Below are 27,317 nucleotides of genomic sequence, written 5' to 3'. Positions count from 1 at the left end.
CATGCCGTTACTGTTAATGTTGTCATTATTTTTCAAAAAAAATAATGGAAACTCAGAACGTAACTAATCAACTAATGAAGCACAGTTGAAACCGTGTGTTTCAACTATGATAACAACGTGTGGCTGCTGCTGCATACAATGAAAGCTAACAATGTTCACATAATCCGATCACATAATCTCACATAGGGCATGTTTAGCTTGCCAGCTCTGTATGGCCAGTCGTTGCTAGGGTGATGTATTTCACTTAGCAATACGGCATAAAACACACAAACACAGAGCCACAAGTCATAACAATGACTTGCTGAGTGTGAAGGCTTGAGAATGTTCAGTGCACTCAAGGGGTTTGATGCCCAAGCAGCATCAAACTATATGAATCCTTACGCAGTGGATGTAATCAGGACAAAGAGAAGGGATCTGGTTTATGGAATCTCACACACAGAAGATCTGCTGGATCTGCTTGTCACAGAGGGAGTCATGACAGCATCGAAGAGATCCATCGTCTTGACCATCAGGACGCGCAAAGATCGGAACTCCAGGGTCCTGGACTTCCTGGAGGCCAGGGGCGAAAGAGCATGTCGGAAATTCTTCCATCCGTGTCTCATGCTGGCAGAACCTGACCTTTATCAGCGAATAAAGACCTATGCGGGGAGTGTGAGCGAACGTTTTCGAGACACAAGGAGACAGCTGATTGGCTATTTGCTGGAGAGGGACCAGGAGGGTGTAGAGAAAACAACAAATCGAATTGTAACACAGAAGATTCACAGTTTACATGCCATTAAAGAAACTAAGAGGTCTAGACTTGAAAAAGAAGAGAGAGGCACGATGGCGCTTGAAAAATCTGAGGATGAACCAACACCAAATAAAGGAGAAAAAAAAATAATTCACATGAGTGCTACAAATGGTGAACTAGTATTACTGGAGGAGCTGTCAGAAGACACTGATTTTAACACCACCAGTTTCTCCGAGGAGACACTGTTACATGCAGCTGCAGAGCACGGGCATTTATCCATTGTTGAGCTCTTGATCCGTAAAGGAGCCAGACTGGACCTGCAGGATAACAACGGTCACACAGCTCTTCACAGAGCAGCCAGCAGGGGTCACACTGAGATAGTCAAAACCCTCATAAAGGCTGGGGCCCCCATCCACACTCTGGATCTGCAAAGCAAAACTCCCGTTCACCTGGCAGCGGTAAATGAGCACCTGGATTGTGTAAAAGTCCTGGTGAAGGAGGAGGCCAAGCAGTCTGAGAGCCACACACAGGACACGTTTCTCCACATGGCAGCTACAGAAGATGACTGCAGGCTGGCCGAGGTGCTGCTGCAGAACGGGGCCGCCGTTGATGCCGTAAACAATCATAAAAAGACAGCTTTGTTTAATGCTGTCAAGAAGAACAATTACAAAACAGTGGCTGTTCTTCTAGACGCAGGAGCTAAAGGTGACTATGAGGTCATAAATGAAGCCATTAATCTCCATCATGAAACAATTCTCCAGCTGCTCCTTGGTGAGTAGTTCATTATTATTATTATTATTATTATTATTATTATTAATAACATGTTGAATTAATCATTTAAATGTTGACTGTAAACCAAGAAAGCAGCAAACATCCAAGCTCATAGTAAATTTTGTTGAAACCACAGCTAATGCCAGAGGACTTCTGAGCGAAGAAGCTCTAGGCTCTGCTCTCTTCTCAGCCGTCAGGCAGAACCGTGATGGAGTGGTGACCGCTCTGATAGACAACGGGGCAAATGTGAACATCTGTGACAAACAAGGATACACTCCTCTCCTGTTGGCGGCTGAGCTGGGACACGCAGAAGTCTTCAGGTGAAGTTCTCTGAAAATGATTCAGGGCTGATAAAACGTACTCAATCAGATAGAGATAAGTGGAAAAAAAGAGCAATTCCACAAAGTGGTTTCCCTTTTCTCTTTCTGTAAAAATCTCTCCCACTACTCTTAGACAAAGCATAAAACTGATTAGAAAAAAGAAAATATCAGAAATATTATTCTCTTGTGAAAGAGTACTGTAGAAATGATGCAGTATAATTTGAATCCTGTGCTACCATTACAGACCCTGCTTAAGGTCGGGATAAATCATTGCAAACAAAGTCTGATAAATTAATTCAAGTGGTGTCACTTGAGTCAGCATTGGTCAGATGTGAAGACTGCAAGTTTGACATCGAAAAAAGTGAGCCATCTCCTGTTCTCTTCTCGATACTCGAGGCGACAATCGCCCAACACATGGCCAAGCAAACTGTCTGTGGTTGAGTTGCATTGTGGGTAATGTAAGCACCAGGTTTTGAAATAGAAAAAAGTGTGTCACTGATAAGAAGACTGTTCTGAATATTTAACACAAACAACACATGCACTCAAATAAAGATTTGGTATAACAGCCACACACATCTTCCAATTTAATTTTTATTTTGTGCTAAAGTGCACTTTGTTGCTGTTGTTCTTTCTTGAGTTACTGATCTTTTCTGTTCTATGTGTGTCCACAGTTCACACTACACACTATCCTTCAGTCCTCTCTCTTATCTTTGCTGTAGTTAAACTGATGTTACATTTTAAATAGAGGCATTTTTTTTATTATTATTATTATTTCAGAGCGCTCATAGAAAAACAGGCCAAACTGGAATCTTCGTTGTCTGACCTCTCCTCTGCATTGCACCTGGCTGTTCACGGTGGCAGTGTACCCATAGTGCAGACGCTGCTTGAAAAAGGACTGGACCCCGATATCACTGGAGCTAAAGGCCAGACCCCTCTCCACCTGGCAGCCCAGTGTAAAAGGCCTGACCTAGCTGATCTATTGCTTAACGCTGGAGCACAGGTAATTGACACTTGTTGATAGGTGTTTGTTTTATGGTCAGATTATGGAGACTGAGAGTTTTGTGTAATTTCTTTAGGTAAATGCAGTAAACCAGGATGGACTAACACCTCTGCATATAGCCAGTCAGCAGGGTCACACAGACACAGCAATCCAGCTTCTTCAAGCCAAGGCAGATCCCAGAGTGAAAGACAAGCTGGGGAGGACGGCCTTGCATTGGGCATGCTTGGGGCAAGGAGAAAACCATGTTGTAGACTTGCTACTGTCAGCCAAAGCCAACCCAAACACCACTGATATTGAGAAAAAGACTCCCCTCCATCTGGCTGCCATGGAGGGAAAAGTTGAGGCAGTGACCTTATTGTTGTCCCACAAGGCAAAAGGAGGAATTAGAGATATGGACAGCTCCACGCCTCTACACTATGCAGCAGCCAGTGGGCATGCCAGTGTGGCTTCAGCGCTTCTGAAGTCACTCAACAACAAGGGGGTTGAAGACAGGAATGCATGGAGGAAAACACCTCTTCATGTTGCAGCAGAGAAGGGCCATGAGAGGGTGACTGCACTGCTCCTGGAGGCCGGGGCAAAGGTCAACTCTACAGATCACAGTAAAGACACACCTCTCCACTGCGCTGCACGCGGTGGACACCAGGAGACAGTGAAGAGGCTTGTAAACTGGGGCCCAGCTGGGCACATAGGACGGAGGAATAAGGTGAATCTGCAGGCTACAAATAATGTGGGGAAGACGCCGCTGCAGGTAGCAGAGAGTGAAGACACGGCAGAGCACGAGAACATTGCAACGTTACTCAAGAGAAAGATGTTTCTCATCAAATAGAGGAAGCGAGGTCGACAAATCAAATCACCGAACATCAGCGTGAATGATCCACCACATGCTCAGGAAGTCAAGTCAAAGATAAAGTCACGTCTCAGACCCTGCATTAACTCTGTGAAAAGGCCACGAGAATATGATTAGAGTGTTTATCCTGAAGAAAAGAATCACAGTTCTGTACACATTTTCAAACAAAATTATTATTTTAGTTGGTTAATTTTAAGCTTTGTCTATTGGCAAAACATGTGTCCATGCTGAAATAGCTCAGCAACTACTGGATGACACTTTAACACAGGCACTAAGATGGAAAGCCTGTAATCTGATCAACATTATTATTATTAATAATAATCATTCTTATTATGTTTCCCATGTTTAGCTAAAAGCACAGTTGTGACTAAGGTGAGAAGAGGCTAGTTCTTTGCATATTTTATGAAAAACGTTACGCCATGCACATGGTTCACTTTTTCCATTGTATTTGAACCAGAAAAGTGCTGTATTCAATGCTATATATAACAGATGAAGAACAGAATTGACAAAGAAAGAAAATCTACGGCCAATGTAGAATCACTACATTGGCCGTAGATTTTCTTCACCACATTTATCATGTGGCAGGCTCTTTTCACTGTAATCTGCAACAAAGGAAGTTAATAAAAGAAAACTAAATGTCCACCTTGCATAGCTGAGAGCAATTTAAAATGACTGCTGGTCTCTCAGATCTTCGTTGGTTTACTTACGTTTACTTACTGTCCCTTACTGTCCCCATAATTTCTGCATAACCCGAACTAGCCCAGCTTCATCGTTGAGTAGTTCTGGACATTCAGACCACTGTTAAATAAATGTAATTGCAAATGTCAGTTAAGAATAGATCAAAACTGTGGGGCAGTACTTTTTGTTCTCATCGATCACAACTCTGACCGTTGCGTGTTTGTCATTGCTGAGTTTAACAATTGTCTCATGGTGCTGTACGCATCCCTCTCTGTGAAGGTGCCAATGTGTCTGGGCAGTTTGACTAAAGAGCAGCCGTTAACCTTTTCTGAAAATGTGCCAAATGTCACAGATGTCAGTGGGGTAGTAACTGGAACAAACCTTATTGTTTTCGTTGAAAGTAACACACGCACTCACACTTTTACAAAACTCAGAAACAACGGAAAACGTAATAGAAAGACTGAGTTACTGTTTTCACTGAAGTTAGATGCCCACTCATACCTCTAAACCGGGAATTTCACACCTGATATGACCTGCAGATTTGTACACGCAATAAGCTGTAATGTCAAAGGAGTCACATCATTTTCTGATGAAACTGAAAGAATGCTGAAGAGAAAGCTAGCTAAAGAAACCATGCAGGGTTCAAATCCAGGCCGACTGGGCCTTTCTGTGTGGAGTTTGCATGTTCTCTCTGTGTCTATGTGGGTTCTCTCCGGGTACTCCAGCTTCCTCCCACCATCCAAAGACATGCTAGTTAGGTTAACTGGTGATTCTAAATTCCAGGGTGTACCCCGCCTCTCGCCCGATGACTGCTGGGTTAGGCTCCAGCCCCACGCGGCCCTTCACAGCACAAGCGGTTACAGAAGATGAATGAATGAAGATCTCTAAATTATTTGAAATAAATCAAATTGCAGATTTTCAAGTGACTGCCAACCGGTGCACTAATTACACAGACCCGGCCTGCATGGAAGTTGTTCCAGGAAAAAGTTAATGCTCAAAACGACCATTAGAGCAAAAAAGGCCAAGTACTCTTTTTAATAATGTGCAAAGGACAGATTTAAAAATAGATATACACTGCGTGGCCAAAAAAAAAAAGTCACCACCTGGATTTAACCAAGCAAATAGGTACGAGCCTCCTATTAGATAATAACTGTATGGTCGATTATCTTTCAGCTGCAACAAGTTATTTAACCCCAACTGATGCAATGAGTAGCTTCTCATTTCTTAAACAACCATGTAGAAAGACACATCCTGTGGTTGTGGAAAAGATGTTAGTCTGTTTGAGAAGGATAAAATCATTGGTATGCATCAAGCAGAGAAAACATCTAAGGAGATTGTAGAAACTACTAAAACTGGGTTAAGAACTGTCCAACGCATTATTAAAAACTGGAAGGATAGTGGGGAACCATCGTCTCTGAGGAAGAAATGTAGTCAGAAAAAAATCCTGATTAATCGTGACCGGCAATCACTTAAACGTGTGATGAAATCAAATGGAAGAAAAACAACAGTAGAACTCAGGGCTATGTTTAATAGTGAAAGTAAGAGCATTTCCACACGTACAATGAGACGGGAACTCAAGGGATTGGGAATGAACAGCTGTGTAGCCTTAAGAAAACCACTAATCAGTGAGGCTAAAATGAAAAAAAAAAGGCTTCAGTTTGCTAGGGAGCATAAAGATTGGACTCTGGAGCAATGGAAGAAGGTCATGTGGTCTGATGAGTCCAGATTTACCCTGTTCCAGAGTGATGGGCGCATCAGGGTAAGAAGAGAGGCAGATGAAGTGATACACCCATCATGCCTAGTGCCTACTGTACAAGCCTGTGGGGGCAGTGCTATGATCTGGGGTTGCTGCAGTTGCTCAGGTCTAGGTTCAGCAACATTATGTGTCCAAAGAATGAGGTCAGCTGACTACCTGAATATACTGAATGACCAGGTTATTCCATCAACGGATTTTTTTCTTCCCTGATGTTCACGGGCATTCCAAGATGACAATGACAGGATTCATGGCTCAAATTGTGAAAGAGTGGTTCAGGAAGCATGAGACATCATTTTCACACATGGATTGGCCACCACAGAGTCCAGACCTTAACCCCATTGAGAATCTTTGGTATGTGCTGGAGAAGGCTTTGCACAGTGGTCAGACTCTCCCATCATCAATACAAGATCTTGGTGAAAAATGAATGCAACACTGGATGGAAATAAACCTTGTGACATTGCAGGAGCTTATCAAAACAATGCCACAATGAATGCATGCTATAATCAAAGCTAAAGGTGAAATATTATAGATTTTTTGGTGGGGACTTATTTTTTGGTCAGGCAGTGTATTTGGCCACAGTAACAATAGACATGTTTGGTGCAGAACAAAGACTGCTTTTCAGGAGTAGAGCCTTATACCGTGAGAAAAGCACAATGGTGGAAATAACTGTATACTTTAAGGTTAAAATTCAGTGCAGGAACGTTGCTGAAATAAAATGTTTCAGACGCATTAATTCATCCCGCTATGTGGTGCTCTGTTTTAATCTGTGATCTGTGTTGAAAAAACATTTCGCTGCGGTTGCTGTGTGGTTGTTTATTTTAAAGCATGCATGTAATACACCGAAGGCTCTGCAAAGGTGCAAGTTATGCTGGGTGATAATGGTCTGATGAAGATGTCTGTCTTTCCTGTGATCAGTTTTTTCCTATGTGACTTCAGTAGAAAAAGAACAAAATGACAAGCCAGTAACACCAAAACCGCTGGAGGAGGTCATAGTGGGATTTTTTCCCCCCACCAGCTGGCAAATTCTGCAGTTTTTGCATCCCCCTCATCACTTCTTCACTAAATTAGTACTCAGAAAATGCCTTCTTACTAAAATAGTTGAACGAGTAACAGAAATAAGTACCACTACATACGTATTTCAGAGATTAAAAAAAAAAACTGCGGCCAACTGAAATGATATTTATCGTACTATCCAACTGTCAAATTCCATCGGACCTTTTCACCGGTTAGTTAAAACCGTCGGTCTAAATTGCCTTCTGGTCTGATTTTAAAATGACGACTTAACAAAAGTTTTATTAATTGTTCATTTAAATCAATAAACAGAATCTGATTCGTAAATTAATGATCCATAAGAAAAATAGTTCTATATGCATTTTTCTGGTTCATTTTATTTTACAAGTTGAAATACAAATTTGGGGCGGCACAGTGCCGAGCACTGATGCCTCACAGCAAGAAGGTCACCGCTTTAAATCCATGGGCCGGCTGGCCTTTCTGTGTGCCGTTTGCATGTTCTCCCTGTGTCTGTGTGGGTTCTAGGTACTCCGGCTTCCTCCCACCATCCAAAGACATGCTGGTTAGGTTGATTGGTGATTCTAAATTGGCCGTAGGTGTGCATGTGAGTGTGAATGGTTGTCTGTCTCTGTGTTAGCCCTGCGATGGACTGGCGACCTGTCCAGGGTGTACCCCTGCCTCTCGCCCGATGACAGCTGGGATAGGCTCCAGCAGACCCCGTGACCCTTAACAGGACTAAACGGGTACAGAAGATGAATGAATGAATGAAATACAAATTTGGGGCAGCACAGTGGCGAGGTGGTTAGCACTGATGCCTCCATGGGCCGGCTGGCCTTTCTGTGCGGAGTTTGCATGTTCTCCCTGTGTCTGCGTGGGTTCTCTCCAGGTACTCCGGCTTCCTCCCACCGTCCAAAGACATGCTCATTGGGTTAACTGGTGATTCTAAATTGGCCGTAGGTGTGTGTGAGTGTGAATGGTTGTCTGATGTGTTAGCCCTGCGATGGACTGGCGACCTGTCCAGGGTGTACCCCTGCCTCTCGCCCAATGACAGCTGCGATAGGCTCCAGCAGACCCCCGTGACCCTTAACAGGAATAACCGGGTATAGAATGAATGAATGAATACAAATTTGATTTATGACTTGGCCAAGTGTCCCTATGTACCCACCTTGTAAAAAATCCCCCCCTTCCACCTCACCGTTCACACATACCGTAGTGAAACTATTGTACTGTTGTTATTTTAAACAAATACTGAATAGCATATGAAGCTAATGCAGGACTGATAGACTGCATTAGTTTTTATTAGTGTACCTAATGAACTGTCAAGTGTATTTACTTTCCATCTGGACAGTTGCTTCATGCGTTTCATTACAGGCCACTGTTTAACAAGTAATCTCCACGTACAGGTACGCGGCACACAGTAGCGGTAACCATGGCGGCAACGGTAGCGGCTCTCTTTTTGAGCGATTACGAGCTGTTCTCGCGGTATCCTGCTATCACGTGAGGGTTACCGTGTGTCACGTGACATTGTTTTCATCCGCTGTTCGAATCTGCAGTCTCCGCGGCCGAAGATGAAATGGCACGAAATGAGGAGAAACAGCAGGGAAGACTGAACAGACTGGCTTGAGAAAGAGCGAGAGGGTAAAGATGGAGCATCCGTAACACCCACTCACACTGAATTGATATGTAGCGGGTAAAAACTCTCTGCTTTTCACACACACCTAGCTTTAGCTTTAGCCGCGGTAGCGCTAACTGTTTCTCTCAGAATGAGTAAATCACCCACCTTGTAAGAAATTCCCTTCCACCTCACGGTTCACACGTACCGTAGTGAAACTGTTGTACTCTTTTCTTCTAATATTGTCTTCTTCACAGAGGGACGTCTCAAAGATGTTCATGAACGTCGACCCAAGCTGGTAATGAAGAAGTAATACAGTCAAAAGTTTTGAGAATGACAGAAATATTAATTTAAACAAAGTCTGCCTCATTTTTTTTTTATAATGGCAATTTGCATGCACCAGAATGTTATAAAGAGTGATCAGATGAACTGCAATTAATTGCAAAGGCCCTCTTTGCCCTGAAAATGACCCCCCCCAAAAAAAAACAAAAAAAAACATTTTCACTGCATTTCAGCCCTGCCACAAAAGGACCAGCTGACAGCATGTCAGTGATTCTCCCGTTAACACAGATGAGAGTGCTGACGAGGACAAGACAAGGATAATGCTGCTAGTAAGATTGCGTCTAAATCAACCATTTATCAGATCATCAAAAACTTCAAGGAGAGAGGTTCAGTTGTTGTGAAGAAGGCTTCAGGACGCCCACGAAAGTCCAGCAAGTGCCAGGACCGGCGCCACAACTGCAGAGCTTGCTCAGAAAGGGCAGCAGGCAGGTGTGAGCGCATCTGCATGCACAGTGAGGCGAAGACTTTTGGAGGATGGCTTGGTGTCAAGAAGGGCAACAAAGAAGCCACTTATCTCCAGGAAAAACATCAGGGACAGACTGATATTCTGTAAAAGGTACAGGGGTTGGACTGCTAAGGACTGGGGTAAAGTCATTTTCTCTGATGAATCCCCTCTCCCATTGTTTGGGGCATTTGGAAAAATGCTTGTCCGGAGAAGAAAAGGTGAGCGCTACCATCAGTCCTGTGTCATGCCATCCTGAGACCGTTCATGTGTGGGGTTGCTTCTCAGCCAAGGGAGTGGGCTCGCACACAGTTTTGCCTTAGAACACAGCCATGAATAAAGAATGGTACCAAAACATCCTCCGAGAGCAACTTCTCCCAAAACATCCAAGAACAGTTTGGTGACGAACAATGCCTTTTCCAGCAAGATGGAGCGACTTGCCATAAGGCAAAAGTGTTAACTAAGTGGCTTGTGGAACAAAACATCAAAATTTTGGGTCCATGGCCCCAGTTAACTCCCCAGACCTTAATCCCATTGAGAACTTGTGGTCAGTCCTCAAGGGACGGGTGAACAAACGAAACCCCACAAATTCTGACAAACTCCAAACATTGATTATGCAAGAATGGGCTGCCATCAGTCAGGATGTGGCACACAAGTTAATTGACAGCATGCCAGGGCGAACTGCAGAGGTCTCGAAAAAGAAGGGTCAACACTGCAAATATTGATCCTTTGCATAAACTTAATGTAATTGTCAATAAAAGCCTTTGACGCTTATGAAATGCTTGTAATTATACTTCAGTATACTATTGTAACATCTGACAAAAAGATCTAAAAACACTGAAGCAGCAAGCTTTGTGAAAACCAATACGTGTGTCATTCTCAAAACGTTTGGCCACGACTGTAGGTTGTCATCAAATTGTTAACTTATCAACACAAGACACTCTTAATTTCTTATTTCATCCACATCTGTTTTTTTTTTGTCTTCCACAGTCTACTCTCAACTCAGCTGCCTCTGTGAAAAAGTGGATCCCGAGCATCAAGAATGAAATAGAGTATTATCTACAGGTAAGGCTGTCGGGTGTAAAACGGACCCAGGTTTATTTATTATGTTTGCTGAACTCTCTGCCTGTTTTTGTGTCTTACCTCAGCAATCCCAGCTTTCTCACTACCCCGAGAGGAAGATCGCAGAGTTCCAGCTCCACATTGAGGCTTTAGAAAAAGAGTACAAAAGCTTCATCCGCAAACTGAGAGTTCTTGACCCGACGTGTATAGACAAGCCGTGGACTCCTCGAGCATACCGCAAAAGGAGAGCTGACATACAAGACTCCGAAAGCATCGGTCAGTGTGGTTCTGTTACGGCTAATCTCCTGCAGACATTGAAACCATGTCATGTGTTTTTAATAACCAGCACCTTCTACATATTTTCATGCATGCTTATTTTTTTTACTTTCTTAAAAATAATACTTTTTTTACTGCCTTACAAGAGCACATACACTATATTGCCAAAAGTATTCGCTCATCTACCTTTACACACATATGAACTTAAGTGGCATCCCATTCTTAATCCATAGGGTTTAATATGATGTCGGCCCACCCTTTGCAGCTATAACAGCTTCAACTCTTCTGGGAAGGCTTTCCACAAGGTTTAGGAGTGTTTAGGATTTTATACACTTGTGGCCACGTAAGTGATTGGAACACCTGAATTCAGTTATTTGGATGGGTGAGCGAATACTTTTGGCAATATAGTGTATATCACAGGCGTGCCAAGCTCCCATTAAACTAGCTAAGGATGTCCCTGTCTTTATATGTGCCATGGGCTCATTCGCCACTTTTCAGGGCATGGATGAATGTCTACCATGTAAGACAACAAGGGCTTTCAGAGGGAGGAAAATACATTTTTAAGCATTCTGCCCAGTGGAGATGTGCTTCCTGTAGAGTTGTATGATCACTACTAAAATTGTTATGGTAATGTCATGTCAAAAAAGCCCTCTTTGCTATAACTTACTTGAATAATTTATTTAAGATGCTATTACCTAGCGTTGTTTAAAGTATATAAAGTATCCCTGCATGTGCTTCCTTTCATTCACAGTTAAAAACTCTCGGCCCTGTGAGTCAGGCGACAGGAGCAGTCAGAACGGTGGAGGTGAGAGTGACTTCGCCAGAAGTCTAACAGGATGTTTCAAATCTTCAGCTGCCGGGGCACCTCTCGGCTTTTCTGAGACAAGACTTCAAAGCGCTGGCTCCACCGTCTCAGAAACCTCAGAGGCGGCAGTCCAGGACCAGCCCCTCTCCTTCGACCGTACACGCCTGGCAGTGGCTACTGCTGCATTCAGAGGACCGTCGGTTCAGATCAGTTCCTCTCAAACACAGAGCCTTGCCAGGCTGCTGCAGTCCGGACTGCCTAATCTTAATAACCTTCCATCAAGACAGGCATTTACTTCCCAGAGCCGATATGCTGAAAACAGTGATGGGACATTGAAGGGTTTGGATGTTGGGCAGAAATGTTATGTCCAAGAGAATAAGTCAGACTGTGAAACAACACAAAGAATACTTAGTACATCCAACACTGGGACAACAGAGGAGAGGGCTGGTCATGTCCTGGGACTAGACTGTTACTCTTCTTCTGATGGGGACAGTGACACATAATATCAACATAGATTATGCCCGTATTTCCTGATGTGTTTAAGATGATGTGCTGACCGATTCTGATACAATTTGACACGCTTTTTTTTTTTTTTTTTAAACATGAGTATTGTCAACTACAGTATTTCTGCATTTATACAGAGAGGTGACACATTTTAATAAACTTACAAAAACCTGCTTTCAGAGGAAAGTAGAAAAATCGTTTCCAAAAAGCCGTGAGTAATGTCATTCTTTTCAGGTTGAGAACTTCATTGGCATTTTCAGGCTTTACACAATGTGTGTAATCACTCATCGTGACCACAATAAACTCCATTGTGTAACAGAAAATTGGAAATATGGGTTAGAAACCAACACGTAATTGATAAAGATACTTGCTGAGTCAGTCATTCAGGCTAGTCTCCTTTACTGGTTATAATAACTAGAACAGCAGCAGTCGTGGCCTGGTTAGACCCCAAAACCCCACCCACCCACTTAACCCAGCATCTGCTGGTGCGAGGACCGCTTTCAACATGACACTTCTGAGAAACGTTCTCGTCGGCATGTAGATTGCAAACTGTCAATGCAGTTTATGGTTAAGGTTGACGTAGTTGCCCTTTTACTTAGAGCTCCGTATGCAGACTGCACAGTGGCTTTCCCTTTGTCTCTGCGTTAACCTGGAGAAACCAAAAAAGGTCTGCAACGGGCGGAAGACCGAGAGCGTCCTTTGCTTTCTAATCAACTTTATTCAGATTTAATAATATAATTGCAATATAAATAAAAAGGTCCGGCAACATCACTGCAGCAGCCACTCATCTGCAAGACGGGTTCATTTCTAGCAAGCAGGAAAGATACCTTCCAAAAGAGAGGGCTCATTAATATTTGTTAACTGATTTTCTCGATTAACCACAAGTTATGACATGGCAACTGTTGCACCCACGATGAAGTCGCAGCATGACTGCTTCGCATCCAAGGAAACAAACCCCAAGGTGTCAAAAAGACCACAACGGTATTGACTTCATTACTGAGCAGGGAGGAAAGCGGTGCGTGCACTGAGCTTTCCTGTAAGCTCATATCTGAGGTATTGCCGGCTGGGGTTAATTGTCACCTCTGTAAGTATCGTTCTGTGTCTCGCTACTAACTTTTCACAAGCAACCAGCATGAAAGCCAGCGCAGAGACATTTGGCCTTTTCATGTGGCAGCAGCATCTTCCCACCAAGAATACGCTGTGTGCTACTGAAACTGCTGTATCACTGTTTACTAACATTGTGTGTTTCATCAAATCTGTTGAGAAAAAAAGAACGATAAATATAGTTTGATAATTTAGCTTTAAATGTGCTGAATCCTAATGAACAAATATTAATTTTCACTGTGAAATTCCTTCCTGGTTCAGATATAAAGAAGCCTGCTGGCACCTCTAAACATGTCAAGAAAGAAAACTAAGCAATGCTGAGAAACAAGACTAAACAATGCTAAGTAGGCATGTTACCATGTTACCAAGACCTGTTAACCTGGGGAAAACAAGCCAGGCAAGGTGAATGTGTTTGTGGTTGCTCAGTCTTTCCTTTCGTGGAATTTTTAAAAAGGTTTCTCTATGATGATGAGCTGAAGGTGGTTAGTGAGGTGTGGGTCAGCTGAAACCTCTAGCTTCCTTTCCTTTCAGACTCGGCTGCAGCTGTGTGCACATAGACAAACTAGTTCTCACACACACACACACACACACACACGAAAAAAAAGAAGACACAAGGAAACACAAAACCTCAAATATGCGATAAAGTGTTATAAACCGTGAAAGAAAGACCACATTGCAAAACAAGTCAGAGATAAAGTGATGGAGGATGTGTTTCTTAGCCTGTAGACTATCAATTTATGCTAATCAGCAGCATGCACCAAGGCGTGGGGGAGGGAGTTGTGGGTGGTGAATGTATTGACAGCTGGAGATCTTTTAAGACAGAGGTGCTCAGACAAGCATACCCCTCCTTCATGCAGAAGAGACAGACGCACAGACAGTTCGTCTTCACAGTAGGACCTGCACCATGAGCTATGACCAGAGCTATCCCATCCCACAGGTGTTTCTTGTGGATGGAGCCGGTGATCCACAGCGCTCAGCCCAGCCTCCGAATCTCATTCCCTGCTGGTCCTTCCCGCCGACCAGAGAGAGGTCAAGGAGCCATGAGAAGAGTCGGGGCTGCATGGGAATCAGCCCTGGCGCGGCCATGGTCGTGCTGATGCTGTTCCTGCTTGTGTTTGCAGCGCTGGGATTTGAAGCCGTCCAGATTGTAAAGATACAGAAAGAATTGGCAGATAAGACACAGGTAAGGAGCAACATGGGCAATGAAAAAGAAAGTTGGGGGGGGTTCAGTAAGCTTTCTCTGAGTAAATAAGCTAACGACTGCTTCGGCTGTGTGTGAAAAGAAACATCTTTTAAGATGATGATTGTGAAAATATGGCACCACTGTAGAAAAAGAAGAAGTAGGCGAGGAAGTAGTGAAGCAGTAAGGGCATGATGGTTGTCAAGAAATAATACAACATATATAGTTCAGTGTTGCTTCTTGTGTGTTTTAATATGTATATCAGCAGAAATGAAAAAGGTGTGACTTCTATCACCTTTGCAAAGAGAGGAGGTGACAGAGATGTGCTAGGTGGGAGAGTGGAAACCCCTTTTGGAAAGTTTACACCGACCTGGAAAGTTTAATAATTAATTAACTTTAGATTAGTTTGATAGTGTTGAAAGAGTCAGTATAGATCAGCTCTGTTCTGACCTTTAAAAGTGCACACCACACGTATTTGTTCCATCTGTGGTCACCGGTCCAGTGAGACAGGATATCCTCTTGCTCACTTCTGCTGTAAAAGCTTTCAGAAGAAAGCGCCAAGGCATAGTCTGTTGTGGTATTAAGAGTTTTTTTGTCTTTCGTTTCACTGAAGGTTGAACCTGCGACAGAGTTTAATGCACCTGAGAAGCAAATTGGTACGTATCCATTACTAAACACTTGTGCTGTACGTGAAGTTTCCCCAACAAAGTGAAAATGGTTCCAATCAAGACAAAGAGTTCAGCTAATCTGAGGGTTGTTTTAGGTGTGTATGAGCCTGCATCAAATGGACAAGACAAGAAGGACAGGCCTGCAGGACACGTGATAGGTAACATATTTATTCATTTGAGTTTATTCTGCAATTAGATTTTTTATTCTGCACACTTGGTAACATCCCGTCTTTCCACTGGCAGGGCGTATAGAAATCAAAGACATCCGTAAGACTTTGCGGTGGGAGTCGAAGACAGGTCAGGCATTCATCTCTGGAGGAGTGGTTTACCGGAGTGAAGATGGTGCCCTGCAGGTCAACGAGACCGGATTCTACCACATCTACTCACGAGTGGAGTTGATCTTTCAGGTCTGCTCCGACACTTTGTCGTTCGATCACACCGTGTTTGTGAGGAGAACAGGACGCACGTTACCTCTGACCCTCATGGAGGCCCACAGAGCGGGTTTCTGCCATGAGCGCAAAGGCAAGCCCTGGACAACAGAGAGTTACCTGGGCTCCATCCAGCGGCTGCACAAGCTTGACAGAGTTTTAGTGAATGTGTCGCATCCCCATTCGCTTAGTCACTCGCATCATGGCAACTTCTTTGGTCTCTACAAGATCTGAAGAGCTTGGTGTCTTGGTGTCTGGTAATTTCACCCCAGCAACAGAATGTAAACTGCACACAATGTCTCAGGCAGGAGTGACACTTACTCATCACGTTACCAAAATTATAGATTGAATCTGATTACTGTGACATACAAAAGGTGCACTGGATAACATGACAGGCTCTGTGATGGAAAACCTCAGGGAAACTATTGCACATTCTCTTGATGTGGCAGCTTGAAATTAGAAACTGAAAGTGTACAGAGAGGCGGAGGAATGTAATGAAGCCTTTTACACATATGCAACAAAAAAAAACAAAAAACAATATGTCGCCTTTTATTGATGATGATAGAGTCAGATAACACTAAGGTGCTGATTTAGATGTAGCATGTTTTTAATATTTATTTTGGTGTGGATCTGACAAATGTATAAATGACTTATAATACCACAGAGACAGTTCTGTATGATTGTTGTTTTAAAGTCCAGTAAATGAAGAGATAATTTAATTTCCATGTTTTGTTGGAATAAAAAAATGCCTGTTTAATAAATGAAATGCATCCAATTGAAATGTTGGCTTGTGTGTCTTATGAGGAACACCCACATGAGTTTTGATTATGACCACTGGAAAGTATCACTGTACTAAAACACCAACTCAGATTTGCTCCTGGTAATGAACTTCATTTCCATATATTCCACTCACTGAAAAATAAGCAGGTGAGCACATTCAAAGCTGTCAGTGGAACCTCAGAATAAGCTGAATTGTGGATAAAGGTTTGTTTTCCTGGTTTGATTTAGTTTCATAAATAGAGATCACAGTGCAAGCACAGTTGCATATTTGCAGAACTTTTTTTTTTTTTTTCAGTTTAACACCCTGTTTCCACTGCTCTCTTTCAGAACACCACAAACACACATGTCAGTAGTGGATGGTGAGAAGATGTGCAGGCTGGGCACCGAAGAGGGGACAAAACTGTAGCAGGTTTGACGTGTGCTTCCTTCCTGTGTGAATATCACGAGGGTCTTGCATGTATGCAGGTCGATTTTTCTGAAAGAGCCTGTGCTTCTTTTTATCCACGTGGTGATTTGCTGGTGAAAGCAAAGAGTTGGTTGTGGTTTGGCTAACTGTGTCAGTTTGAATTCTGGATTATCTATATTAAATCACATTTCCCTTACAGGGCTGCTATATATATCTAGAGCTGCAGTGCAGAACAAAACAGCAGCCTTTCACATAACAATTTCTGTGTTACATGTATTAAGCGCGCCTGTTCGTCTCTGCTCTCGTGAGGCCTTGCAACAAGATGCAGCGTACGGAGCTGTCAGACGACTTTTATAAAACCACAGACATGACTGTCTTCAGGGTTTTAGTCAGCAGAACATAAATAAGATATCTCTGAAATACAAGGCTCAGTTGACATGCGGTCGCATCTTGTTCCAATATTCACTTCAAACTCATTGCAATACTGTTTGTTGAAAGCGATATTGAATCTCTTTTATGACTATAAAACCGCCTTTCACGTCTGTAGAAATTAAAGGAGGCAGTTAAAAATCCTGCTGTGTCAATCTTAGTCCCATATATAACAGCCTCTCAAGCGTGTTGCACAATCCTGTGCAACACATCTGCATCAATTTAACAACAAGTCTGTTTATCATTTTGCTGCTACTGCTTGGAGGAGAGGCAAGGTATCTGCAGGGCTTCGCATATCAAATCCAAGTCATAGCAAGTGTCTTCAATAATCCCATTTGCACATACTGAAAACATCACCTGTCTGTTTGTGGTTTTGAATGCGTAAGATTTCATCAGACCACCAGACTTGAATGTCAGAGCGAAAGCTGGATGGCTTCGGCTGAAGCAGAAAACCGTGATAACTCTAAACGACAAGATAGCTTTGCAAGCAACTCTACGGAAATTCAGCATCCGCTTAATACATCGCTAAGGAGTGTTCTCATATTTTGAAATGCAAGAGGTGCAAAGCAACTGAACTTGAAATCGTGCTTGATTTACAAAAATGAACGATGAAAGACTGCTCGCTGCGCTGGTTTCTCAGGTCCACACTGACCATAAAACAGTCTCTAAGAGATCAAGTCTTAAAATTGAGACTTTGAACTACAAATGTAAGTTGTCCACAGACCTCTGCAGGATAAGCAGTAATAGATAATAGACGGACAAGAGAAAAAAATTACAATAACCAAATAATCCATAACCTTTAGAATATAAACCTGTGCAGGATATTGGCCTTCAAATATGAACTACACCCTTAGCAATATTTCTCGCTCGCACTTACTTAAGATAGTAAAAACAATACTAAAATGAGGGAATGTTTTTTTTTTTTAAGTATCGACTATGCCCGAGACACAAAGTGAGATCAGTAAAGAAAGTCTGGTGTGGAAAACCTACACTCTCCTACACATCTCCCTGACTGTACATGAACTAGAGTGCCGAATGGGCGCAAATCCCTTCAGCTGGGCTCCAAAATCTTGTAGAAAGTTATTAGATGAGTGGAAGTTTTAATCTATGTATATTAAGATTAAGATTATAGAGTGAGATGTCAGACACATACACCTGTACTTTAACAATACTGATGTATGTAAGAGTCTCCTAGTTTGACAGGCAGCAGGTGATGCTGTACACATTCTGCTAAGATAGAGTGCAATAGCTTTAATGAGACCTAGATCTTTAGCGCCATCTATTAGTCACTTAGTGAACTGCATCCAAACTGACAGACAACCAATCCAGGATGACGAGTAGAAAATACACATTTTTGTCTTAAAGAAATCCCTTTTTTATTACAAATACCAGTTAGTCATATTTTAACTGTTTATTGTACACAATACAGCACAATATTTTAGATTTAAAAGAGCATTTCTTCAGCTTTTTTGTTGACCTTAAAGATTTGTAAGGCAGGTTAAAGGCTATCGTTAGAAATCCCGTTTCTGACCACATTTTCAAACCTGACAAAATGTCTGCCACTTCATACCCTGTGCTAACGTTCAACAGCCATGGGCCGACGGGGGAAGATCAAAGAAAATGTCTGCTGGGCAGAAGAGCAGAGCAAAACCACCGTATGACTGCAAAGCAGCTGCAGGCAGGTTCAGCTGAGACGGGAGAGGTGGTGCAGCATTGATGCACAAACACTACACTACACTGTCATTAGGAGAAACCTCATCACAAATGTCTCTATGCAACATCTAGAGAAGACGGAGACATTTTGGAAACACGTGCTGTGAACGGACGTGTTCGTGGAGCCACGATCAGCAAAGGTATGAAAAAGAAGCATTGTTTCATGACTTGAACACCTTGCCAACTGCTAAGCGTGGATATGCAAATACTCTGCTGTGGGGTGGTGTAGCAGCCAGTAGTGCAGAAGACACTGCACAGACAGAGGTGGCAATGGATTCCACTGACTACTTAGTATCGAAAATATTAAATCAGTAACTCGTAGACGCAAATTTTCCACAGTCAGTCAGGAAAGTGAAACTAGACAGAGGTTGTGATGCAAAATAGACCTCAACAAGAAACATAAGCTAAAGCCACATACTTGGAAAAAAACACTTAAAGTGATTTATAAGGAAGAGAGTGACCTTTTTTTCAACCAAGAAGGGAAATACTTTGGCTGAAAAAAGTGTTTCCAAACTGTGATATGTACAAATGGAGAACAGGCGGATGTAAGCAATAACTTAATAGAGCCCCCAAACTTCACAAAACACTCTTAATCCCTAAACTACTATTTTTTTTTCCACTTATGACACTTTTTTTTTTTTGTATCTTGTGTTTATATTAAACCTGACATCAGTTCTTCTATAGATTAATGTGCTCGGTACCATAATTTGGTCAAATGCATCACTTGACAGTGAGTGGCAGAATTGTGGACAATTAATTGTGTGCGTATCTACATTAAAACCTTCATCACTTTGGCGCCCTTTGCTGGTATCAAAAAGTCAGTGCAGCTTTTAGGACTTTAACCTGAGGAGGGCAGAGCTGGGCTTCCTGGAAACGGCGAGGTCACCAAATGTCACACAGACTGTAGAAAAAAAGCCATCTACGACAATTTGTAACTCCACATACATTTACTACTACAACTACTACAACAACTACTACTACTACTACTACTACTACTAATAATAATAATAATAATAATAATAATAATAATAATAATGATAATAACATACTGCTACAGTCAAAACTTAATATAATAGTTTTTTTTTTTTTTAAATATAGACAGTACATACAGTATATTTACTTTAAATGAATTCAGACCTCTGCCACCAGAGGGCGTTAAAATATCATCTAATAACCTGTACATTAATGAGAGAGTTGTTTACGTACATCTTTAAGTTGACTTCTTAATCATTCTAAAAAATTCAATAAAAATAAAAATACACTCTTAAACTGGCTTTTAGTTTTGATGGACTTAAATAACAAATTACATGTTCGGTTACAACATCTACAGTATACGCAACTGCTTAAATTTATGGGTCTCCCAGTGAGGTTATTGGCCCTCATTTGATAGTTATTACAAACTCAGCATTATTAGGGGAGCTTACAGTGTTAACATGTGTGTATGTTTTGTTGTTTAACCTGAACATTCCCATCCGGTCTTTAACATGTGATGAAAAAAGCTCTCAATGCAAGTAAAACAGATCATCGTTGTGCTGCAATAAACAAATCCATCATAATCAGTAGTAGTAGCCAAATAATAATTGGTACATTCTGAGGAAAAAAAAATAAATAAAAATCATCGATGACCTCAGGATATTTCCACTGTAAAGATAAAGAAAACCCCCTTCACAATATTCAGTCAAGTCAACAAGACCCTTCAGGAGGAACCCAATTTATTGTTCAAGTCTAGAAGAGCAAATACAGAGAGTTCACCACAGGTGGCAATACAGCCAGAGAATCCAAGAATAATACATCCAAGAATAGAAGAATAAAAAAAAGAGCGAGATCAGTTCTGCATGAGCAGTTGTTGAACAGACAAAACTCAAGTCAGCCTGAACCAGATAAGTATGGAGAACGCTTGGGCTGGCCCTGATCTTAAACAGTGTATTAAAAATGAATTAATTATTCATTTTATGTCAAAATACACTTGAGTCCCTGAAAATAAGGGAGCGGAGGAAACATGACCGTTATTCCTACATTCCTTATTATCAAGATAACACTCATACTCTAATTTTGCGTGTGGATATTCTTTCTTTCTTTCTTTCTTTCTTTCTTTCTTTCTTTCTTTCTCTGTGTGTGGGGGTCATTTGTGTCATTTGTGTCATTTATGTTGGAATTTTTCACGCCTAAGTCACACACACACTTAGTCGATTCTGGACATAACATATGGGGGTGTATTAAAGGACACTAGCAGTATCCATTTTTTAAATTTTTTTTATTATTTGTCACTGCATTTTAAACTGTCACAAAAATATTTTAGATGATGTTTTAATGTTGTTTAATTCTGTATGAAAGAGCACACTGGTGGAAATCTGGTGGCAACAATGTGCTATGGGAGCGTCGTAGGTGCTAGGTCAGACACGTTGGCTTTGATCTAAACTGGCGGTACAAAACAAAACCAACAACACACCACCAAAAATAAATTTGTTCTTAAAGGCCTTCTTAAATATACTGTATGTCCTCTGGCTGCTGTGAATCAAGCAAGTTACATGGAAAAAGCTTTATTTGATTCCATGTTCAGTCGTGTCCCTTCAGTTTCAAGAATAACACTGGAGCAACAACTCAATGGTCAGAGGTGTCCTACCCAGACATGTGTTTTTTTCTTATAGATTCTACAAATAGCATACTAACTAGCAACAGCACTTTGCTCTAACAAATTACCTAGCCAAGTTATAGCTCAGTAAATCCGTCATCAGTCTACAAACAACCTGGGCTCCACTAAATGGCAAATGGTCTTGTATTTATATATGTATTGTATATGTGTTCCTCTCCCTGTTGCCACTCAAAGCGCTTTACAGTCACATTGTCACATTTACCCATGTGTTCACACACATTCACACATTAGTTCCATGCACTAGAAGCAACAGTACAGTGTCTTCACACGTCACCATGTGGTCCATGTGTCAGGGACTGAACCGCTAACCCTCTGGTTCATGGACAACCCCCTCTACCTATACTGAGCCACAGCCGGTTCTTTATACAATTACAGGAGGATATGAATTGTTATTCATTTATTGTTATTCATTTATTAACTACCTGGACTCTGCAAGCATCTGTACTATTGACATCATGTCACAAGTGTTCATTTTAAATTCTTGTTTATTTCTAAGTTAAGCTTACATGGTTAAGTTCCACGTAGAGTCACGGGTGGCTGCCATTGGGCGAGAGGCTACCAGAACACACAGCTATCTTGTCTATCACACGGCTAAGGAGACAAACAGCCATTCACACTAATATGCACAGCTATGACCAACTTAGAATCACCTGTTAACCTAACATGTATGTATTTAGAAAGTGGGAAGAATCTACAGCGCCCACAGAAAACCTGGGCGCGGGGAGAACATGTTGTCTCCCAGCTGCCATCGGGTAAGAGGTGGGGTACAACCTGGACAGGTCTCCAGTCTATTGCATGGCTAACACAGAGAGACAGACAACCATTCACACTCACATGCACACCTACGGCCAATTTAGAATCACCAGTTAACCTAACCAGCATGTCTTTGGACCGTGGGAGGAAGCCTCAAACCTGGAGAGAACCCACGCAGACACAGGGAGAACATGCAAACTCCACACAGAGAGGCCCCAGTCGGCCTGGATTCGAACCCTGCATGGTTTCTTTAGCTACCTTTCTCTTCAGCATTCTTTCATTTTCATCCTGACAGTGTTGTGAATCCTTTAATATTATAGCTTACTACATGTAACAAATCCACAGGTCATATCAGGTGTGAAATTCCCTGTGTAGAGGTATGAGTGGGCATGTAGAGTAACTCACTCTTTCTATTATGTTTTCCGTTGAGTTTTGCAAAAGTGCGTGTGAGTGTGTGTGTGTGTGTGTGTTGCTTTTAACAAAAACAATAAGATTTGTTCCAGTTACTACCCCACTGATATCTGTGACATTTGGGACATTTTTAGAAAAGGTTAACGGCTGCTCTTTAGTCAAATTGCCCAGACATATTGGCACCTTGACAGAAAGGGATGCGTACACTCAGCAAATGACAAACAAAGGTCAGAGTTGTGACCGATGAGACCAAAAAGTACTGTTCCAAAGTTGTGGTCTATTCTTAACTGACATTTGCCATTACATTTATTTAAGAGTGGTCTGAATGTCCCAAACTACTCAAATGATGAAGTTAAAGCAAAGTTGGGCTTCGAGCTGTGAAAAAAATATTAAGGGACATAACCAGAAACCAGTGGTATCTGTACGTAAACACATAAAGATCTGATAGACCAGCAGTCTTTTTAAACCACAAGATGAGCAGTTAGCGTTCTTTTATTTTTAACTTCCTTTGTTGCCACATGATAAATGTGGTAAAATGAATGAGACTTTGAAACCAGAGCTGCCCTAAACTGTTTTTTAACTTTGGGCAGAAACTTAACTGTGCACGCAGAGATTTGACGGATGACAACAAGGTCATTTTAACAACTAACTTACGTTAGAGACAGGGCGCATGCCTGGAAGATAAATGTGGTGGAAAGACTGATTAAACCAAGAGCTGCCCTAAACAGGAAGAATCAGCTTGGTTACTCTAGATTAAGAGAGCTGGCCCCTCTCTCATTAGACCTGCAGAGTTTAGATTGAAAGTTATGTGTTTATCAATGGACACATGGATTTACAGAGAAATACAGCAGATCATTTCAGTCGAACTCATTTATTTGGTGAGGACGGTGCACATTAACGGACACTTGGTACAAATACTTGACATTGTGTAAATACACCAGATTTTGCTAGAAGTTAATCTTCATCTGTAGCCCTTAATCCGTAATAGATTTTTAGGCAAAAGAGGCATCTGAAGACCATGAGGCCATCACTGTAACAATGTTATAGAACAATAATGTAATGTATTGTATGGTATTTTATTGCATTGTGGTATTGTGTGTTTATCTGTAAATAATGCGCAGGATCTGTGTGATAGCTTTCCCCATTTCAAACCATTCTTGTATTATCTGTATCATTTTCTGTACCGCTACCGCCGTGTAACACACAGAAGCTCTTCAGAGTAATCTAATCTGGTTCCTTCAAATGCAGCCTCATTTATTATCAAGATAACACTCATAGAGTGAGTTGAAGTGCTTATCTGAGACCAAAACTTTCTCCCAAATAAAAGCTACACAGCGGCGTCCAATTGTTGTGGGGACTGCACCTTTTCTTCTGATACTGCACCAATAACAGTTCCAAGGGGGTCCACCAGTATTTATTTTATTAGTCAGCACCAGGGTTCCTGGAATTGTACAGTATGCATTAAACCTCTATAAATTGCTCACAAATGCCTTTAACATGTGTTATGAAGCTAAATGCAGGATGGAGAAGTTCACAGATACTGGCAGAGAGCGGCAGAGGGGATTCCCCGTACCATCTTAACGCTGTGTGAGCCTGTTTAGAGGATGTCACACTAAAGACAACCAGCCGTAGGTAAACACCTTTGACAAAGGCCCACTCATGATGCATGATAAAGCTTCTAGCCCACTTTGAAGGTGGAACGAATGAGACCCAGCATATCTCAGCTTGGGGGGCTCCCCTGTCCATATATTGGGAAATATCTCTGATTCTCTCTCTCTTTATCTCTGTCTGTCAGTTTCTTTCTGTGTCTGTGTTTCTTCCTCTCCTCTCCATTTCTCTCTCTCAATTTCAATCTCAATGACTGTGCGTGTATCATTGTGTCTGTAGTTTCATCTCACCCCAGCCACACGCACGCTGTTTGTTTTCTATAGAAAGGTTTAAGTAGTTTATCTAGGTCTCTCTCTCCTTTCTCTCTCTCTCTCTCCCTCCTTCCGTGTCCCTCTGTCAGTGTCCTCTGTGATGCATATATAGGTTCATAATGACTCAGCCGGCAGCAGAAACCTGTTCCACACTGCTCTCCACTCCCCGCAGCCATCACACTTGCTGTTTTGGGAGCACAGTACCAAAAAGTGTGGGCGTACTGTCCAAGAAATGTGCCCATTGTCTCCCTGTGTGAATGAAATGGAAAGTATGAATTTACCAGAAATGTAGGTTGCAGATCATTAGATTAAATAAACAATCATTTCTGCAAATAACTAAGCAGCTTTCTAAGTCAACAAAAGCTTTTTGCTGATGAGAAAAGCAGCCAGGCTGGAGAGGCTGGGAGAAAGCAACGGTGCCACAAAGAAGCATGACACCATCTTTGTAACATTGCACAAAAGGATTTACGATGAACAGGGCTATAGGTTTGACAGTGGTGTGAGAAAGCGTCCCTCAAATCTACAGTAACTGTTTTTATTTAGTTTGGACACCTGGGGGCAGCAGAAACAATTTTGAGTTTAGCAGAATTTGAATTTCGTTCATTCATTCATTCATTCATTCGTCTTCTGTAAACGCTTGTCCTGTGAAGGGTCACGGGGGGCTGAAGACTATCCCAGCTGTCATCGGACAGTGGGTGTTCCAGGTCGCAGGTCTGGCTTACACAGAGAGACACACAAGTGTAGCAAGAGCACCCGGAGAACCCAGAACCTCCTTACGACACTATCATTCATTTATAATAAAAGTCATAGAAGTTGAATTCAGTTCAGCTGTTTCCATCTCTGGGTCGGTCTCCTCCCCTGGCTCACCGTGTTGGGACACTTCTCATAAGGAGCCCTTCTTATTCACATTAGCGAGACATGTGTTGCTTTCCCATCATGACAAGCCAGTCAGGTAAGCTGTGTAAGAGGCCCGTTAGCGTCAATATTAGCTTCACCAATCCACTGTCTCCCCTCAGTGGAATAGTCTGCTGTCTGTTTTGCTCATTATTCGGGTAAATTATTCGGCTTGATCTGATGCATTGGTTGGTAGAGTGATGACCATGTTTGATTGTGTTACTTAAGTGACATCAGCAGGTGGGTAATGAGAGAGGGGCCCACGAAACATATTCAGATGTTGAACCTTTCTGATTATTTTTCAGTATCTCTGTAGAGACAGACAACCATTCACATACACTCAATTCTGAGCACAAAGGGATCACCAGACCTTGCCCTAAACTGTCACGACATCTGTATTGTATTTGAGCTGAGAACAGACACCCTTAATGCTGTATAATTAAGGATGTACGATGGGGAGATAAAAAAAAAAAAAAAAACCACATAGGGGAGGGGCTGTAAAATGAAAAACAAACAGGAACAGACAAAATGAGATGTAAAGATGACCTACAGCTGCAGTAAAATTCATCACGTCATGTTTTCAGTGTCACTGGAAATGCCAGCTTGTGCACGGTCAGAACCCACACAGATTTTCATTTTTAATGTCGCAACATTTTGCCTGATCTCATCCAGATGTGCCTCTATGGTGACCCATACATTTAATCTGGACAGGAAGCAAGTGTTCCTTTCAAAAGCCACACTCAGTAAGTCTGTAAATTTAATCACAAAATACTGATTTTAAATTTGGGATCTAGTTCTGGTATTTCCTCTCTTAACCTCTCTTTAAGGAAAAGAAGTACTGTCCACTCAATTTTTATTTTTTATTTTTGAATTCCTCAATCTTCTTCACCTTTTGTCACCGCTTGTCCTGTGAAGAGTCGCGGGCCCCTCGTCTCAGTTCTGTCACAGAGATGATGTAATGTGCCTCTTTCCAGTTTCGAGTCTGACAATAATATGTCTTCACTTGAACAATAACTGAGCAAACATGTCACACGCAAAAAACCTTTCGTTGACTCATTCTTGTAGATTTTCATGACACTTAGCTGTAACAATTTATAGGCAGATGCCATGCAGATGCCCTTACAGAGCGGCACTTGTGGGTCCCCCCCACATGGATCTAGTTTTGGTATTTCCTCTCTTAACTTCTCTTCAAGGAAAAGAAGTACTGTCCACTCAATTTTTATTTTTTATTTTTGAATTCCTCAATCTTCTTCACCTTTTGTCACCGCTTGTCCTGTGAAGGGTCGCGGGCCCCTCGTCTCAGTTCTGTCACAGAGATGATGTAATGTGCCTCTTTCCAGTTTCGAGTCTGACAATAATATGTCTCCACTTGAACAATAACTGAGCAAAGATGTCGCGCGCAAAAAACCTTTCGTTGACTCATTCTTGTAAATTTTCATGACACTTAGCTGTAACAATTTATAGGCAGATGCCATGCAGATGCCCTTACAGAGCGGCACTTGTGGGTCCCCCCCCGTTCTGAGTCCCAAGCCAATACAAGAACATGTAGCCAGGCGAGGAAATAACAATCCCTGATTGATATTAAGGTATTATGCAAAAAGTGTTAATGTGCCTTTGTATTAACAGGTGGCACTTGTGCCATTTGTCTTAGAGAAAGCACTCTCCCAACTCTCCCGGTTGAATCATCAGGATTAATGAATAAAAACTGCAAACAACTAAAGATTCTTTGTTTAAGATAAGATAATCCTTTATTTATCCCACACTGGGGAATGTATGGGACACCAGTATAGGACACGTACCGTAAGTGCAATACATTCTAGTAG

At 41.9% G+C, this 27,317-nt stretch overlaps 3 protein-coding genes across 3 annotated transcripts; all 3 read left to right on the top strand.

The window, feature by feature from the left end:
* Nucleotides 1-3: 3 nt before the first annotated feature.
* caiap (CARD- and ANK-containing Inflammasome Adaptor Protein) lies at nt 4-4,029 on the top strand. The gene is made up of 4 exons (XM_084549032.1): nt 4-1,501; nt 1,638-1,821; nt 2,599-2,821; nt 2,898-4,029. Exons 1-4 carry the CDS (start codon nt 322-324, stop codon nt 3,645-3,647), a joined length of 2,337 nt encoding a protein of 778 aa, XP_084405158.1. The 5' UTR covers nt 4-321; the 3' UTR covers nt 3,648-4,029.
* A 4,510-nt stretch (nt 4,030-8,539) lies between these two features.
* On the top strand, nt 8,540-12,403 carry LOC311490372 (uncharacterized protein). The gene is given in 6 exon segments (XM_084547818.1): nt 8,540-8,727; nt 8,729-8,751; nt 8,983-9,023; nt 10,500-10,574; nt 10,658-10,847; nt 11,599-12,403. Coding segments are annotated over 6 exon segments (927 nt in total). The 5' UTR covers nt 8,540-8,686; the 3' UTR covers nt 12,156-12,403.
* A 1,145-nt stretch (nt 12,404-13,548) lies between these two features.
* On the top strand, nt 13,549-18,174 carry faslg (Fas ligand (TNF superfamily, member 6)). Its single transcript, XM_084547716.1, has 4 exons — nt 13,549-14,443; nt 15,054-15,096; nt 15,204-15,266; nt 15,352-18,174. Exons 1-4 carry the CDS (start codon nt 14,165-14,167, stop codon nt 15,768-15,770), a joined length of 804 nt encoding a protein of 267 aa, XP_084403842.1. The 5' UTR covers nt 13,549-14,164; the 3' UTR covers nt 15,771-18,174.
* The last annotated feature ends 9,143 nt before the right edge of the window (nt 18,175-27,317 follow it).

The sequence above is a fragment of the Chelon labrosus genome (assembly GCF_963514085.1).
Source record: "Chelon labrosus genome assembly, chromosome: 7".
NCBI lineage: Eukaryota > Metazoa > Chordata > Actinopteri > Mugiliformes > Mugilidae > Chelon > Chelon labrosus.
The sequence above is the reverse complement of the archived record's forward strand: the minus strand, read 5'-3'. Positions and strand labels throughout refer to the sequence as shown.